The sequence below is a fragment of the Dermacentor andersoni genome, chromosome 3, assembly GCF_023375885.2.
Source record: "Dermacentor andersoni chromosome 3, qqDerAnde1_hic_scaffold, whole genome shotgun sequence".
NCBI lineage: Eukaryota > Metazoa > Arthropoda > Arachnida > Ixodida > Ixodidae > Dermacentor > Dermacentor andersoni.
The window spans coordinates 139,277,098-139,292,119 of record NC_092816.1 but is presented as its reverse complement, the minus strand read 5'-3'; the positions used below and the strand labels follow the sequence as shown (position 1 = coordinate 139,292,119).

The following is a 15,022-nucleotide window of genomic DNA, read 5'->3' as shown; positions in this document are numbered from 1 at the left end:
GTTGTTAAGACTATTCACGTGACATCTTCTACTGTGCATGTTTTTTTTTTTTTCTTTAATTGAAAGTCCTTCACCTAGAAACGCTAGAGGACAATATTTGCTAGCCTATAGCTCATTGCGCGGCCCGATGTATCAGCATAGCAGACGAACGAGCAAGTAGAAGTGAGTGCCAAGGCGTCCTGGTGTTCTGCTCCGATGAGACAACCTTCTGTGTCATGACTTCACCACGCATAAGCATTCTGGCGAACGAAACGGAAACTGCTTCGTAGAACAGCTATTGTGGTAAATTATTTAGAGCGACTTGCCAGTGTCTTCCTTCATTTCTTTTTTCTGTGGTTTCGAGGTTAGAGACTTTCATTTAGAGCAAGAAAGTGCAAGGTCGAAAATATCGTGTCAGTATACTCCTTTAACCATTCCTGTCGCCGCTCCTTTGTCACTCTGTGGCACTTTTGTCAGACTTTGGAAGAGTCAAGTGCACCGAGGAAAGAAGAAAGAGTAAGAGCGGAAGTATGGGCAGGCTATACGGGCGTTGCCACTGCTGAAGGAAACGTGTTGAGGAGGAATGGACAAGCTAAACACTCCGTTACTACCATAGGTCCTTTTCACAAACTTCCGCGGGAATATTTTCCTTGAAAGGCATCGCACTAAATACGGTGTGTTCTAGGTTTGAAGAAAAAAGTGCTAGCTGGTCCTTGTAGTGTTGTTTAGCTTTCTGGGCAGGGCAAGAAAGTTCGACTCCCATTCACTCTTTTTCATTCTGTACCACTTTTGCACCGTCATCATACCTTGTGGCAATTTTGTATATGTCCGATGCTTAGTAAAATGTTATTTTTTACATCCTACTCCAAGTTTGCACACATCTCAAGGCGTTTATTTTGCCACTTTGCGCGTACGCTTTCGTAGGTTCACCATGCAGCGTACCGAACCCATACTGCACGCAACGGCGCTTCACTGTGCAGCATTTGTCATCTTAACGGGCTCCTCACCAGGCCCCATAGCAAATTTCAGTTATACGCGGGAAGTTGTTACGTGTCCTCTAGGGAGCGCTCTGCCGCAAAAAAAAAAAAAGAAAACATTCAGATCGGCTCATTAAGCCGAGATAGAAATATTTCAGTGTCGCGAACCCATGATTTCAGGAGGCGAGCTTCACCGCGAACGTAGACGCTCTCTCCACTTGCCCTGTCTAGCCTCCACAAGGGAAATTTTTTCCCTGCGTTATGGTCCCTAGAATATTGGTACGATACCTGCGTTCTCTCATACCGGACCTCGAGGATCGCGTGACGCATACGTCACGGGCCCCGCCTTCATTTTTTTTTTTCTCGCTTTTTTGTGGCGCCGCGCATTTCCGCTGACGGCATCGCGCGCGAGTTACTTTGATTGTCTCGGTTCGCGCAGCGCACGAGTTTGCGCGCTGTTCACAAGGGCACATGGCTAGCGGTATAAATCAGTGCTACACGAATACTGAGGCAGACACAAGTGGATCACAGAGCATCGTCCCGCGCTGGAACACGGTAGAAAATGACAAAGTTTCGGTGTCTGCGCGAGACTGCGTGACGTGGGAACAAGCAGACGAAAAGGAAGTACACTTCTCTTGCTGCGGTGCGAAATAAAACAAAAGCATGCAGACATTCGGTTTGTGTGTTTTATTATTTATCTAAGCTTTAATTCATTTATTCAAGCAACATATTGCACAAATAACAGATGTTGCCTTGAATAATTCTCGAAGTCACGAGTCACCACAAGCGACGTCACAGTGCAAACACGTGCACGTAGGCGCACTAGCAGGTGTACGTCATCCTCCGGCTTCGAGCGTGGAGGTCGCGAGGAGAACAGTGAACAGCGTTCGGTTCGAAACTTCATATCTTTCCGCGGCGCGTGGCGATGTAATACTTTGCAGACACGATCGTTATTGCGTAATGTATGCTCCGCGCTTGTCAGCTCAACATGGCCAGACCTGGTGAGGGGCCCTTTAAAGGGACGCTGTTTGAACTTTAGGAGATGGCCGAAGCATGGCGTCAAGCTCCTGGATTGCGCGACGTATACCTTCCCATGTATAGACCTACAGCACGGCGCTACGTCACGAAGATACAGTGGCGATGTCGCAGGGAGTTACGTCGGGAGTGCTGGATCTGTGCGATGAACAGAAAATTATAGTAGTTAACAGGGAGAATAAGTGCCATGGACAGGTAACGTGGCAGTGCTGAAAGAGGCGGTCACGTATCAATTACGCTTTAGTCTCAGAAACGGTCTACGAACGGCTAGACCAAATCATTAAACGACAGAAGAAGGGGAACCGAGGGAATATTGCTCGGTTTCTTGCAACATTACCAGATGGCGCTTTACCAGATGGCACCAGAATTACGTACAGCCCCATAATTCAATTAAAGTTTAACGCTCCTGCCACGATGCGATGTGCCATGCGAGGCAACGATAACGCTCGATCCTCTCAGCGATTATGAAAAATAATGCACAACAATGCCTCGAGCAGACACGTCTCACTGTGTTCTCTGTGGACTACGCAGACAAACAGCATTGATGCACGCAAGGTAACGCGTAACACCAACCCACCACTTTCGTATTAGACTAAACGCTGAAGAAATTACACATTCGCCACCAACATCACCGCTAATTATCTTAAAGCAAACAACATACAAAGCTTCGCTTACATCGATTCCCACAGTGCGTGGGATCCGGCGATGTTTTTTTCTTTTCTTTTTTCTCGCCTTATTAATCTTAACCAACTTTGAAGCTCGGCGAGTTGGTTAACCTTCCCCTCCCCATGTTTATGAACTTAGCTGTCAGTGGTCGCGAAAGGAATGACTAAATTATGTAGGCAAAGCAAAAAAAAAAGAAAGTCTTGAAATATCGACGGAGGTGGTATACTTGCTTCCTCTGCAAACCGCGCGTGCAGACAGTGCGCGCCTTTCGAGAAGTGCGATAGCGTGAACATCCGTGCCCGCAGGAGGCCCAGTTCGTGGGTCACGCCCTGTGGGACGAAGAGACGAGCATCGTGCACCACTTCGACGACCCGCGGTCGCTGGCCTACCCGGACCTGTCGGCGGGCATGGCGCTGAGCGAGGCGGCGATGCAGAGGTGGGTCGCGCAGGGTCGCGCACACGCGGTGCTGCCACGGCCGCTGCGTCCAGGTGTCGGTGATGACCCTTACTTTGCTGACGTCGCTTCACGCGCTGTTTTGGTTTCCAGAGCAAAATTTATTCGAGTAATAACAGCAGAGAGGACGGCCTGAGAGCGACAGTCCTCCAGCCTATACTATACACTTTGGTCAAAGGGATGGGGGAAGAGGAGAAAGAGAAGAACACGAGGAGAGGTGATGAGAGAACAGCCAGCAGCATGTGAACGAGCCGGGTGTACTTTTTCTTATGTCGTACACATTTTTAAAAATAAGCCTACAAGATTGTCTCGGATTACGTCACTTCAGATTAAATATCTGCCCAGGCGGACATGATTTGCAAGAAGAATCAAAGCATTTCATTCATTTATTAAATTAATTACATCGATTACCTTCTTGAGTACAAACTTTTCGGCACATATTTATAGGCCATTTTCATGGCGATACCGTGGACACCGTCATGTTTGATCACGTGGTGACGTGTCCGTTGCTTGCGTCAGTTGCCTCCGTTGCCTCTGTTTGCAATGGATGTGCATGACATCGGTGCGGCTCATCAAGCCTCTGTTTCGGCGAGTATTGTAGACGGCGGATGGATGACACGAAGTTTAAGCCACAGCTGCTGAGGACATGTAAGCGCTTTTGGTGCTCATTACCCTTTTTCCAAACAGCGCTAGCGGCGTATTGGTGCTGGTACTAGAAACGAGGCTAAATATGTATTCTAAGCTGTCCAAACCTTACGCTTATGAATTAAGTCAGGATCGGTGTGCTTTGCTCTTCGTTAATTATTTGGCAAAACACTCGCAATTTCGCCCCAAAGGCGAAGCATCGACTGCGATAGCAAATTAGTGGACAGCTATACGAGGTAAGGATATTGTAGTTTTATCGGGCGTATAAACTCGTAAACATTCGTTTACAACTAAATTAACAAGCGTGGTGTCACGCGTGCCCATACGGTCAGGGTTGAATATTATTATTGTAGCGCTTTTGGCCAGCACGGGTTTATAAAAATAAAACATTTATTAAGGGGATCAAGCGGCGGACTTGCGCCCAGAATTAAAGAAGATCGCGCCGTTCCCTGCGCAGCGACGGCCGTCGAAGACGTCCTCTGTCGCGTGCCACTGCCCTCGAATGCCGCTTGCGGCCGAGCCACACGCGGTGGTTTCCCACTGCAGCGGTGGTGGTGGTGGAAAGCATTTATTAAGAAGGAGAGGCGTGGAGCGGGCCAGCTCCTCGGTGGGAGCTCGTGCGCACGCAGGCCTCGCGCACCCCGCGTGTCGTGATGGGCGCTGTTGGCGTTTCCCGTTGTTGCAACGCTTGCGGCGTCCAAGGCAACCTGCGTGGTGCTCGAATGCAGGCTACGTGGCGATACGCAGACGACGAAGGTAATGCTCAATAGCCTGGCGAGACAGCAAAAATTCGTGATCGGCAGTCAGCCTCTAGAATCTGCGCAGCTATAGGAGTGCGTTTATCCAGATCAATTGCTCACCCTGATCATGAGAAGGAAATTTAGAGAAGAATACAAATGGGTTGGAGCGCGTACGACACGCATTACCAAATCATGACCGGCAGCTTACCGCTATCCCTGAAAAAGAAAAGTATACAGTCATGGCATTCCACCGGTACTAACACGTGGGGCAGGAACTTGGAGGTTAACTAATAAGCTTGAGAAGAAGTTAAGGACCATGCAACGAATGATGGAATGGAAAATGTTAGGGGTAAATTTAAGAGACACGAACATGGTGGTGTGGATTAGAGAGCAAACGGGGGTAGCCGATGTTCCAGCTGTCTTCAAGAGGAAGAAATTGGGTAGGCCATGTAATGCGTAAGGCAGGCAACCGCTGGTCTGTTAGAGTTACAGAACGGGTGCCAAGGCAACGTAAGCGTAGTCGAGAGCTGCAGAGAATTCCGTGGTGCGATGAAATTGAGAAATTTGTAGGAATAACGAAGAATCAGCTAGCTCAATCAAATAACAAAGATTACTCGATTTGCATTCGAAATTTCAAATACTTGCACACCCCCTATCTTACTGTGAAGTGCGCATGCTATGCCCGTAACCTCAATATGACTGGGAATCGTAGGCATATCGCTCTCTTCATTAGCGCCAATTGGCATATGGAGGAGAACGGTGCGCTCCCATCCTTAGTTATATTTGTCCTCATCACACTGTCCCACTGGTGGAAATAAAGTTGGACCGAGCACCCCTTCCCGAGAGATGCCGGCAATTGAACGCTGACACCCGAGCCCACTCCTCTTCTCTGTGTGCTTCAATAAGGAACCACCATATATATATATATATATATATATATATATATATATATATATATATATATATATATATATATATGGTCTGCGCCTGAGCGTAAATTGGAGAAAATTGGCTATAACGCCGCCGGCGACGCTCTGACTTCACACCGTGAGAATTGCTGCCTTCGCGTGTCGCCCACGATAGGTTTGCTCAGGTTAGGTTAGGTTAGCGTAAAAGGCGTTAGGGTGGCGCTACGTACTTTCACAGCGGTTGCAAGGACGTCGAGCATCGCCGGCGGCAATTCAGCCAATCGCGTTCAACCGCGCTCCTAGGCGCTGTGCCCTCTATAGATTTTCAATATATGCATACGGGTCCTCAAAGAGGTGCGACGTAATGCCTAACGCATTTATCTCGCATTTACTGCTAAATGGTAACTTATTTTGACTTTTTTTTATAGCGGACACATTTTTAACAAAAAGCGCACAAATTTTATTCGAATCACGTCACCACAAGTTATCTACTCAGGCGGACATTATTTGAAAAAAAAAAAAAAAAAACTAAAGCGATTCCTTCATTAAATTAAACTAATATCAATTATCTTCTTGAGTATACAAACTTTATACGGAACATATCTACAATGCAAAGCTGAATAGAACCGTCATAAAAGTCCAGTTCCTTCTTTCTACATTTCGAACTGGCTACGTGGACTGAAATAACTGGCGTCGAATTATTCCTTCAATTTACCTGATTACGCACGCAGCAGCGCGAAACGTGGTTCAACTTCCCTACGCCATACCGCGTGAAAAAGCGGCCTGTCTCGCCCCTGCTCTGAAGAGACTAATCATCCAATGGGGAGTCGCACGTTGCCTCAGGCGAAAGCGCATGAATGCGAAACTAGCTATTATCGCTTATATGCTGCTGCGGTGCGATCAGCTGTCGGAAATGCTACTGCATGGGTGATCGCGAAAGGACTATTGCTTAAATCATGCTGCAAAATGTGGAACGGTAGAGGTAAGACTTGTGCAGTAGTTAGCAGCAAAAATAGTGACTGGCATATTCAAGGACGGAATTAATCTGTGTGGCCAATTTCACAGACCACTGCTATGCAAGGACTGACTTTGTTGCCGCCCGTCCTTTGCGATGCGTGGCTTTCTTCGAGGATAAAAAAATTCACTCTTCCGCCAGCGTTGTATCGTTAACCTCCAAAGAAAGAACTTCAGCCTCTGAACGTTGGTAAGAGTAAGTACCACCCATTACACAGTCAAAAAGAGTGTAGCACCGCTTCTTGGCACAGTAAGTATCTGGCACTTAATCATCACACATCCACCTCAACTAGCACGCAAGCTTACGCCCACTATATCGCTAAAGTATCAATAATAAGAGAATGGGCGTACACTTGAATCGATGCGCCGAAGCATCTGTGATGGCGACTACACCGACTTCACGCGAATGTTCGAATCTGAACCGTTCCGCCATAAAGCCCCTTTTGAGTTCGTGACGGTCCAGACAGTAAGCGAGTGAGCGATACTAGGTCTTTGGTACAAGCTATTACAAATTGTAGAACATCTGCGTTCCAAGCCATGTGCGCGGCAAAACGAATCTATCGAAACTGAGCACACCCGATAGCGATTAGGCCGAAAATAAACAATCAGATAGTGACCGAACCGAGGAACTTTACTGAGTCAGAAACACGACAAGTTGCGGCGCAGCAAATTGTCGCATGGTGAAAGTTCGATTTTGTTACTTATTCTTTTGCGGAAAGTAATGGGCCACGGGACGCTTCAGTTGCCGAATACTTTTATTACATTATTGCGACAGCAATTATATGGACAATCCAGGCGCAATTCCACGGTCGGCGTCACCGTGATGTTCCGCATAAAGTCCAAGTGCGATAACACTGTCGCCGAGCGCCGTATGCTGTATGTGCGAATGAAATCGTGCGAGGGTGAGCAGAGGATGGTGGCTCGATTTTGCACGCGCAAGGGAGGAAGGCGGGGAAGAAGCACACCGTCTTCTACCACGCGCAGGGTAGCAGGGGGGGCAGGGGGTAGTTTGGTGGTGACTGCGTATGACGCGGCTGAGCGCGGCCGCGCGAGCCCTGTCATGTAATCCCTATCGTGAAATCGCGAGCCCTATCATGAAAGTCTAGATGCACCGAGCGCTCATAGCTTCAGGTGCGCTGCCTTCTCGCTGCTTAGTTCGCGTTGAAGCGAGAGGCAGCACGAAGGTAAATTCGCTCGCTGCTGCTGCCCCTCTTCCTCACGCTAGCGTTTTGACAACGTGTGTTAGCGCTCATCGAGTGAGATGTGTTTCTGTTTGCCTGCAGGTGATCTAAATTTCCGGTGTCCCCCCACTACGGCGTCCCTCATAATCAGATTGTGGTTTTGGCACGTAAAACCCCATAACTTAATTTAATTTTTTTAAATTTGTTTCAAGTCAACACTTCCGTTGCTGAAGAGGACAATGTCATCTGCAAACCGATGGTTGTTGAGATATCCGCCGTTGATCCTCACTCCCAAGCCTGCCCAATAGCTTGAATACGTCTAAGGATGCCGATGAATATCATCGGAGAGATTGTGTCTCCTTAGCCGCGTTTACATGAATGCGACAGTGTCGCATCGCATCGCATTTCTAACGCATCACATTCATGTAAACAGCGGTAATGCGCTAGGAAGGCGCATCGCATTAATGCGCCAGGCGGGGGTAGATTTACGGGCGCGAGTCGACTCTCGTGGAGCATGTAAACGCAGGATCGTCGCATTAGAAATTATGGGAAGGAATTAGCCACCAACATGGCGGCGGTCCCGGCTGCCCGCTTCGAATTGAATTTGGCGTTTATTTTGTAAAATGCGCTTCGTTCGCAGCAAATGATTGTGCAAACGGCTTTCGCTTAGTCTCAGGCCGCTTCGACGACAGAGTATTATGGATAACCTTGTGGTGTTTTCGAGATCGCTTCTCGTTTCGAACGAGTTGAAGCCTAACGAAAGAAACGTTCGAGATGTCAGCGCTGCCTATCGTTAGAGTTGAGAAATAGCCCCAAAGACGGCATATGGCCTCTGAGATCCCAAGATCTCGCTGGCCAACTAAAACTAAAAAACGTGCGCTGCTTAGCGTACGTTATACTATAGCGTATAGCGCACGGTATAAGTTGCGGACGCTCAACTAAAGCTGTCTATTTCTCGGCACTCAGCCACCAACGTGCACTCGGCCCACCACCGGAAACCAGTTACACCGGAAGTCGACTGCACTTCCCTTAAACGACACCACGTGGCGCTACGTTCTCGCGAGAGTTAATGCTCTACATGTAAACGGCGTCGCATCGCCTTTCCCAAATGCGCTTGGAAATGCGATGCGCCACTGTCGCATTCATGTAAACGGGGCTCTTGTCTGACCCCTTTCTTGCCTAGCGGCCGCCGCGTTGCACCATCGCTAGTGCAACGAACGCGTAATATGCGGAGGCTGTGGGTTCGGCTCCCACCAGCGGCAGCCAGCTGGAATATGTGCTTTATCCTTCTTCTCCTCCCAGCTCAAGAATGTTCGGCCTCCTTTGAGAAAGAACCTTTTTCTCGCTGAATTAAGAAACGCAGATATAACTTTGAAAAAGTAACTGAGCACTTTTGCCTGATTCATGTAGTTTCTGATTCTGTTTTTGGTGCACATGCACTTAATTGTTTAATGCTTCATCGGCTCGTGATTTCTGTAAAAAACCATCTTTACTGCATCGCATCTCTGCAAGAAAAAAAAAACGAAAGAGAGAAATAAATAAATCAAAAGAGACATTTGGAGAAATCCGAAAATTGAGTTTCATAACGGTTCAATACTGACCGCTCGTGCTAATGCATTTGCTGCGGCTGTTTTTATTAAGCAGGTGCTCGCGGCGTCATGATTTGTAATTGAAAGCACGTAATTGCAGAAACGTCGTTCTTGCAGCAAGATGGTCATACTTATACTGCAACATATTACTCACCGTTCACCTGCGGCAGCTTTCATAAATCGACCGCTTACAGCATTCTCCTAAACATTTCCAGGGTGGCTGAAGCACTAGACATCGAGTCTCCGGAAGACTTCTCCATCGATCGGCAGTACGAGGTGAGCTATAATATAAACACCGAAAGGAGTTTGGAACAAGCTTTTCGCGCATAATATTCATCAATTGGATGCTAATCATCATCCACAAAAGCCACCGCTTCGTGCGTTGATTGCATCGAGACCACGCCTCGTCGCCTCACGATTTAGCACATTAGGGAGGCACGGTCGCCTATTTTTTTCTGCTGCGTGGTCTGTTCGGTGTAGGCACGAGCACCGCATGTTTAGCGGAGAATTTGCCGGTGGCGAAGCGGTAAATCCTATAGACTACGCCTCGAACAAGACTGTGTCCCATTTCGTTCTTCTCATTTTAATAAATTTTTAAGACCCTTTGACGGGGTGTTACATCAAGGGTTGGTTGTACAGAAAAGATGCAACTGTCGCAATAACTCAACGTGAATGACTTGTTACGCTGTGCATGAAACTTTATGGCCGTGTGATAATGATAACAGTGACGTTGTTGGAAGTCCGTTGCAGTGTTCGACTGCTTCATAGAAGGATGAAAAAAAAAAGGTTTTAGTACGGACAATGTTGGCGCGCAACTTGGTGTGTGTGGCCAGTGCTATGATATATATGTAAGCTATGGAGATGTAAGGTGCGTTTAGTGAAGGAACCTGCGAAAAAATGAGAGTTGCGATAAAAAACAGTCGCGCTGCAACCTCGGATTCCTCGGCAATAGCATGCGTCAAGTTTGAGATTATCCGCTCGTTTCTCTAACACCCGTTATTCGACGCACATTTATGATGGTTGCATAAGCTATATACGAGAATTTGCGCAGCTTTGCGGTTTGTGCACGTTGGTCATCGTAGCACGAACTTATTTCTCCTACGGTATATAATATCAGCGTCTCCTATACAGCTGCTCGCGCGCTAGAGCTTCCCATCTCTTTTTGAGGCTGCAATTTAAGAAACGGTCCGGACTTCTTGATCAAGCCTTGCTAGGCCATGGTATACAGTGTTCATGTTCAGGGATGATGCGAGGAGATGGTGCCAAGGACTTCACCCATCTGCTTGTCCTCGTCTACGAAACGCAGATAGCCAAATTTCTGAGGGACCACTGTGGAGGCCTGCTACTGGAACACGCCGAGTCCTTCTGCCTTGGGGAACGCAGCGAGGGCTGCGCCACCTGGACCTCTGTACAGGCGCCATCGTGTGTGAGTCCATTCTTCCGCACTCAATTACGGACTGACAGTGAGCCGCACAATGGAGAGGAATTCAGTAATAATAATAATAATAATAATAATCATAATGACGTTGACGACGACGGCGGTGATAACCATGAAATAGAGCGTTTGCAGTAGCAGTAGTACCACTGGCAGTAGTATTAGCGGACAAAACAGTTAGTTCTTCGATCGTCATCTTAGATATCAGTCATATAGTCACCAGTGATCTCCAATCTTTAATAGCGCAGCTCTTAGGCGCCCGTTCCTGCGGCGAGCGTCGGCTGCTGCGGCTTAACCGAGCGAACGAGCACAGCGAAAGATGAAAGAGCGAACGCACAGCGTGAGATGAAAGATGCGAGCCGCGAACGGCGGAGACCAATGAGAGTGGCCCCATCAGTGACGTGCGCGCGGGAAACTAACTCTTGGCGCCAAATCAGGAATGTATAAAATGAAGTTCGCCTATATAGTGCGTGCGTCATTGCGCACGTCACATCGCTGCGTCCCACGTGTCGCTTTTTCTTCGGATTTCATCGGTGCTGTGTCAACTGCGATGCGCTCCGAAGCGTCTACTTCAGCGGTAGCTGTGAAAGGTGGTCGGCCACGGAAGCACGCCTCAGAAGACGAAGTAAAGGGAACACAAAAGAAGGCGACATAGTCACGACAGACCTACCACTAGGCACGAAATAAGATTCATCGTTCTGCAGCAAATTGGTTCGCTTGTTTACAGCCTGAGGCCAACGTATACGCACACACACACACACACCGATACAGCAGAAAGAACTTTAATGCATGTCGAAAACATCAATCGAAAATATTTCACCTAAGCGACTAAAATGCTTTCGCATCCCTACACGTAAGCAGTATTAACCGTCTCTACTGAATTTTTTTCCCCTCACTGCCGGCATCGCCCCCAGCTGCCGCGGATTCGCGGAGTCGAGCGCCATCTGATGGTGCTGCAAGGAACCCAGCAGCGCGCGTGCTCCGCTGTGCATGGCTGGCCTATTCGGCAAGGGAACAGCCAAGACGCAGCGGCCGTGGTCACTAAACCCGGCAAAGTTTAGCATATCAAAAGCTTCGCTTCGCTTTTCATACGCTGCCACTGTTTGGCACAGAGGGCTCACCACAATGGCACGACACTTTGAACGTGAACATACGCGCGCTTGTATCAACATTTGCTTTAGCCCGATGCGTCCAGCTAGTAGTACCATAGTACCAGGAAGCTCGCCTTAGTGCATAGCCTTCGCCGCCAGCGTCCCCCCATGGTTCAGAACAACATTCATTTGGGCTAGATGGCGCATACTTGAATTAGGAAGGAACAGCGCCAACTAAGACGACCACGAGAGGGAGAACGACACAGGACAAGCGCCATCCTTGTCCTGCGTCGTTCTCCCTCTGGTGGTCGTCTTAGTTGGCCGCTGTTCCTTCCTAATTCAAGTTCCGGCCCCCATGGTTTCCCGGTATACACTACGGTTACACATAAACTGCAGGTGCCGGGAAACGTGAGAACCATACAGGCAGGGATATTTGAGTGCTATCGCGTTCCACTCATAAAGGCGAAGCTTAAGCGTCCTCCAAATTTTATAACACTTCGGTGCCCAGTCATGCCAGGGACTGGACACATGTGCATCAAGTTGAGCGGTTCATTTGCTGATGCCAGACCGCAGTATGTGCTACTGAAGAATGTATCCTCCGCTCGCTATGGGCTGTGTGTTGCGGGGCTGCAGTTGGCAAGCGGTTCCAGCGCTGGTCGCCCATATATTTACTTATTTATATATTTGTGTATTTATATCCTCAAAGGTCTCTTGTTGAAACATTACAGTGATAGAATTGCGGTGGTTCGAGTGCTGTTCGCCTTTCTGGACAAAGAAAGATGGCCGCATTCTGCAGAAACGTCGCAACGAAATGTCTGTTTTTGCTGTTGAACGTGTCCCTGCACATTTCTCAAACTATATATATATATATATATATATATATATATATATATATATATGTGTGTGTGTGTGTGTGTGTGTGTGTGTGTGTGTGTGTGTGTGTGTGTGTGTGTGTGTGTGTGTGTGTGTGTGTGTGTGTGTGTGCACTCCGCCAAGGCGACGACCTTATAACTTAGAGGTGGGTCTAGTGATACTTTATGGAACTGTAAGATAGAAGAGAAAATATCTGGCTTGTTGTTGTCGAGCCAGTATTGCAATCATTACTTTCTTCTCGCAGGCCGAACATGTGCCCAAAGAAGCCCTGACGGTCGCAGTCAAGACATGCAACCAATTTCATAAAGACCGAGGTAGGACATTAGATGAGCACACTTGACGGGAATATGTTGAAGGTTTACAGCTACTTTTGGTGATACACAGCCACTTACGCAACTTTAGTTTTTAAAAAACTGGCTATGCTTGCTAAATCCAGATTTGCACTAATAATGTAAGTGCGCACTTGTAACAGTGCTCACTGTGGTTAAATAAAATTGGGCTGTTACTTGTATGTGAAATATGATTGTTGAATGTCTATCTTGCTGAATTTCTGCACCAGGACATCTCAGCCCACAACCGTGTGTCTACCCCAACAATCTGTTTGCGTTTCTTTCTCTTTCTTTTTTATTTCTACTCTCTGAAATGCTTGCAGGAAGTTTTAGCTAAGCTGGAAACACGCTAATGATATTACAGTCGTTGTAGCAGTATCGAAGTAGGTCTTTCTCGAGCCCTTCTGTAGCTTCTGTAGTACATTATGGTTCTGCTGCGCTGTGGTAGTCACGGTGACACGCGAAGTTAGTGGAAAGCAAGGAACACGCGACAAGTGAAGCGCAAACTGTCAACCGAGTTTTATTCAACGAGAGTGAGTTATACTCTCCCTCTCAATTTCTGGCGCTCTTGGAACGGCGAAAATTCTACTGGCGCTGCAGTGCATGCGCGTACCGACGACAGATGTCTCCAGGCGCACACTGGCCTCGAACATTTCGACGAGGTTTGCGCCTGCAGAATCTCGCCCAATTAAATGTGTACCACCGGCTTTACTTACCGTCCTGCCAATTAATGCTTCCGGCAACAACGAGACGTAAAAGGGAAGCTGGCATGAAGTTAGCTCGCCCAGGAACCTCTATCTTCACGTTAATTCGCTTCGAAGTGGCCGATCACCCGCCGCCGTTTCTCAGCGGCCGTGGTCGTTTCCGAGTATGAGGACGCGGCTTCGACTGCTGGCTGCGGTGCATGCATGGTTGCATGCATTCTGTCGGGAGTGGGATGTGGAAACGCTCGTGTATCGCGCTTTGGGTGGTGGAACGACAGGAATACACCCCGGGCGGTCGAGATTAGTCCAGAGCCTTCCACTAAGGTCTCTCTCATTAGCTCCTGTGTGTTTCGGGACGTTAAGCACAATCGATCAATCAATCAATCAACCAATCAATCGAGCATTCGGTCGGCCAGAAAGGTTGTGTTGGATTCCGGTACGGACTCGATGGAATGAAGAGGCCGGCAGTTTCGCTGCCTACAGCAGACGATAATGTTGATTGTGATGACGACAGTAACGAAATAACGTCGAAATGACGGGAAAAGAAAGTGAGACACGAAGTCCATCAGAAGCCCTTCAGTCACGGAGCTATGCTATCAGCACGTCGTCGCTTAGCCGCACCTGTGAAAAATATGTTGGGGTTTCTGTGTTGTCTCTGTTCGAAAGTGTGAAACAGCATGACAAATTCCGATAGGTAACCAAACAGTAAAAAAAAAAAAAAAAAGATGAGTCACTGTTGGCTTTATATATATATATATATATATATATATATATATATATATATGTATATATATATATATATATATATATATATATATATAATAAAGGGAAAATCAGATATCCACCCATTCGTAGCAATTTCTTTCGAGGAACCCGTATAGGTTTCTTTTGCAGCAATTGCTACGAATGGGTGGATGTCTGATATTCCTTTTATTAATTACCTCTCTCCACCTTGCGGGTTTTCGCAGAACTATTACGTCAAGTATATATATATATATATATATATATATATATATATATATATATATATACAGGAAAATGGGCGGAAACGAAGCCGGTGGCCAGTAAGTGTCGCTAGTGGGTTGAGAGTCGCTAAGTTCTAATAATCAATGGCGTTAAATGTTCTCTAGAAAACAAGAGTGTTGGATGAGCAAATATCGATTGCCTCTTTAGCAGTATACCTTGCTAGGTGTGTTTTTTCTAATTTTTTTCTGCACCGATGTTTAAAAAAATCACCTGTGGCGACGATATACATTGGCGTTCCAGTTAATTTCGTGCTTCAATGCATAAGACAGCTTTGTCTTTAAAAAGTGAATGGAACAATAGTGCATTTTTACTGCAAATATGACGGCACGTAGCCTGAAACCGGGGCCATCCTCAGAATTCAAGTCGACGTGCCCTG

At 47.3% G+C, this 15,022-nt stretch overlaps 1 protein-coding gene across 1 annotated transcript in view; it reads left to right on the top strand.

Annotated features, from left to right (window-relative positions):
* LOC126525153 (beta-1,3-glucosyltransferase) overlaps positions 1–15,022 on the top strand; it is a 39,123-nt gene that overhangs the window by 18,284 nt on the left and 5,817 nt on the right. The window contains exons 5-8 of the mRNA XM_050173212.3: positions 2,963–3,093; positions 9,404–9,464; positions 10,495–10,614; positions 12,832–12,901. Of these exons, the coding sequence (XP_050029169.2) occupies positions 2,963–3,093; positions 9,404–9,464; positions 10,495–10,614; positions 12,832–12,901 (382 nt within the window). The remainder of the gene's footprint in view (positions 1–2,962; positions 3,094–9,403; positions 9,465–10,494; positions 10,615–12,831; positions 12,902–15,022) is intronic.